The 3,746-nt window shown below is 54.5% G+C and overlaps 1 protein-coding gene across 1 annotated transcript in view; it reads right to left on the minus strand.

Annotated features, from left to right (window-relative positions):
- The window catches only part of LOC130588043 (pre-mRNA-splicing factor ATP-dependent RNA helicase DHX16-like), a gene marked incomplete at its 3' end in the record, with an annotated part of 5,590 nt that extends 2,609 nt beyond the window's left edge, over window positions 1-2,981 (minus strand). Inside the window, exons 1-2 of the mRNA XM_057388996.1 lie at window positions 2,674-2,981; window positions 6-104 (exon numbers count right to left, since the gene is read on the minus strand). Coding sequence (XP_057244979.1) covers window positions 6-104; window positions 2,674-2,981 — 407 coding nt within the window. The remainder of the gene's footprint in view (window positions 1-5; window positions 105-2,673) is intronic.
- Between the last annotated feature and the right edge of the window lie 765 nt (window positions 2,982-3,746).

Genomic DNA, 3,746 nt, shown 5'->3' on the forward strand with positions numbered 1-3,746 from the left:
TCCGCAGGCGCTCGGCGAAGGCGTCGCGTTCCCGCAGATCCCGCAGCCGCTCCCGCTCCGACGCCTCCCACTCCTCCTCGGGCTCCTCGGGGGGCTCGGGGGGCCTGGGGAGGGCAAAAATCAGATCGGGGGACCCCAAAAACCCCCTGGGGACACCAAAAAAACCCCAGAGACACCAAAAACACCCCCAGGGACACCAAAAAAACCCCCAGGGACACCAAAACCCCCCCTGGCAATGCTAAAAATACCCTGGGGAGGGCAAAAATCAGATCGGGGGACCCCAAAAACCCCCTGGGGACCCTAAAAATACCCTGGGGATACCAAAAACCCCATCCAAAAACCCCCTGGGAACCCTAAAAATACCCTGGGGAGGGTCAGAATTGGATCGGGGGACCCCAAAAACCCCCGAGGGACCCTAAAAATACCCTGGGGAGGGTCAGAATCGCATCGGGGGACCCCAAAAACCACCGAGGGACACCAAAAAAACCCCAGGGACACCAAAAAACCCCCCAGGAACACTAAAAATACCCTGGGGAGGGCAAAAACCCCACCCAAAAAAACCCTGGGAACAAAAAAAAACCCTGGGAACCCTAAAAAAACCCTGGGAACCCTAAAAATCGGATCTGGGGACCCCAAAAACCCCCCGGGAACCCTAAAAATACCCTGGGGAGGGTCAGAATGGGATCGGGGGACCCCAAAAACCCCCTGGGAACCCTAAAAATACCCTGGGGAGGGTCAGAATGGGATCGGGGGACCCCAAAAACCCCCTGGGGACACCAAAAAAACCCCCAGGGACACCAAAAAACCCCTGGGAACCCTAAAAATACCCTGGGGACATAAAAAAACCCACCCAGGAACACCAAAAAAATCCTGGGAACACTAAAAATACCCTGGGGAGGGTCAGAATGGGATCGGGGGACCCCAAAAACCCCCTGGGGATCCTAAAAATACCCTGGGGAGGGTCAGAATTGGATCAGGGAACCCTGAAAATCCCCTGGGAACCCTAAAAATACCCTGGGGAGGGCAAAAATCGCATCGGGGGACCCCAAAAACCCCCCAGGGACACCAAAAATACCCTGGGGACATAAAAAAACCCACCCAGGAACACCAAAAAAACCTTGGGAACACTAAAAATACCTGGGGAGGGTCAGAATGGGATCGGGGGACCCCAAAAACCCCCTGGGAACACCAAAAAACCCCTCAGGGACACCAAAAATACCCTGGGGAGGGTCAGAATGGGATCAGGGGACCCCAAAAACCCCCCAGGGACCCTAAAAATACCCTGGGGAGAGTCAGAATGGGATCTGGGGACCCCAAAAACCCCCAGGGACACCAAAAAACCCCAGGGACACCAAAAAACCCCTGGGCACATCAAAAATACCCTGGGGAGGGTCAGAATGGGATCGAGGGACCCCAAAACCCCCCTGGGAACCCTAAAAATACCCTGGGGACATAAAAAAACCCACCCAGGAACACCAAAAAAACCTTGGGAACACTAAAAATACCCTGGGGAGGGTCAGAATGGGATCGGGGGACCCCAAAAACCCCCTGGAGATACAAAAAACCCCAGGAACACAAAAAAAACCACCCAAGGCATCAAAATCCTGCCCGGAAACACAAAAAGTCAATTTGGGATCCCAAAACCCCCCCAAATTTGGGGAAACCCCCTCAAAACTTGGGGAAAATGCCTCAAAATCAAGGAAAATGCCCCAAAACCCCACAAAATAAGGGGAACCCCCCAAAACTGGGAGAAAATACCCCAAAATTGGGGAAAATGCCCCAAAATTGGGGAAAATGCCCCAAAATTGGGGAAAATGCCCCCAAAACCCCACAAAATGAGGGAAAACCCCCCAAAATTGGTGGAAAACGCCCCAAAATTGGAGAAAATGCCCAAAAACCCCTCAAAATTTGGGGAAAATCCCCCAAAATGAGGGAAAACTCCCAAGACTCCCCCTAAATTTGGGGAAAATCCCCTAAAACCCCCCAAAGTCAGGGAAAAAGCCCCAAAACCCCACAAAATGAGGGAAAACTCTGCAAAACCCCCCAAAATTTGGGAAAAATGCCCCAAAATCCTCCAAATTTGAGAAAAACCCCCCAAAATCCCCCAAAATTTGGGAAAAACGCCCCAAAATCCCCCAAAATTTGGGAAAAACGTCCCAAAATCCCCCAAGTTTGGGAAAAACCCCCCAAAATGCCCAAAATTTGGGAAAAAACCCCCAAAATTGGGGAAAAACGTCCCAAGATCTCCCAAAATTGGGGGAAAATGCCCCAAAATCCCCCAAAATTTGGGAAAACCCTCCCCAAATTTGGGGAAAACGCCCCAAAATCCCCCAAAATTTGGGGAAAACCCCCCAAAATCCCCCAAAATTTGGGAAAAAAATCCCAAAATCCCCCAAAATTTGGGAAAAAACCCAAAAAATCCCCTAAATTTGGGGAAAACCCCCCAAAAGCCCCCCAAAGTCAGGGAAAAGGCCCCAAAACTCCCTAAATTTGGGGAAAAAAAAATCCTCCAAAGCCCCAAAATTTGGGACAAACCCCCCAAAAACTCCCAAAATTTGGGGAAAACCAACCAAAATCCCCCCAAATTTGGGGAAAACGCCCCAAAATCCCACTAAATTTGGGATAAATACCCCAAATTTGGGGAAAACCCCCCCAAACCCCATCTCCACTCACGGCGGGGGCGATGGCGGCGCCGCGGCCGCCTCGGGCGGGGACTCGGAGCGGCGCCGCCTCCTCAGGTGCCGCCGGCGGGGGCGGGGCTCGTCCTGGGCGTGGTCCCGGGCGTGGTCCCGGGCGGGGCTCGGCCCCTCCTCCTCCTCGTCGCTCTCCACCAATCGGTAGCCGCGGTTTTGCCGCTGCATCTCCAGCGCCGCCCGCTCGGCCGCGCGCCCGGGGGGCTCCCGGGGGGCTTCTCGGGGCACCTGGGGGAGGGGCGGGGTCAGGACACGCCCGGGGAACACGCCCTGTATGGCCACACCCATGTTTGTCACACCTAATATGGCCACACCCACTTGCCACACCCAACATGGCTGCATCCAACATGGCCACACCCAACATGGCCGCACCCACTCGCTACACCCAATATGGCCACGCCCAACATGGCCACACCCATGTTTTGCCACACCCAATATGGCCACACCCACCTGGCTACACCCAATATGGCCACACCCAACATGGCCACACCCACATTTACCACACCCAACATGGCCGCACCCAACATGGCCGCACCCAACATGGCCACACCTGTTTGCCACACCCAAAATGGCCACACCCATATTTATCACACCCAACATGGCCGCACCCACTCGCTACACCCAATATGGCCACACCCAACATGGCCACACCCATATTTGCCACACCCAACATGGCCCCACCCACATTTACCACACCCAGTATGGCCACACCCAACATGGCCGCACCCACATTTACCACACCAAACATGGCCGCACCCACTCGCTACACCCAACATGGCCACACCCAACATGGCCACACCCAATATGGCCACACCCAATATGGCCACACCCATCTGGCCACACCCAACATGGCCACACCCACTTGCCACACCCAACATGGCCACACCCATATTTGCCACACCCAATATGGCCACACCCATATTTGCCACACCCAATATGGCCCCACCCATATTTGCCACACCCAATATGGCCACACCCAACATGGCCACGCCCCAATTTACCACACCCAAAATGGCCGCACCCATATTTGCCACACCCAACATGGCTGCACCC

The sequence above is a fragment of the Malurus melanocephalus genome, unplaced genomic scaffold (genome assembly GCF_030028575.1).
Source record: "Malurus melanocephalus ecotype Western Australia unplaced genomic scaffold, MMel_1.1 scaffold_3165, whole genome shotgun sequence".
Classification (NCBI taxonomy): Eukaryota; Metazoa; Chordata; class Aves; order Passeriformes; family Maluridae; genus Malurus; species Malurus melanocephalus.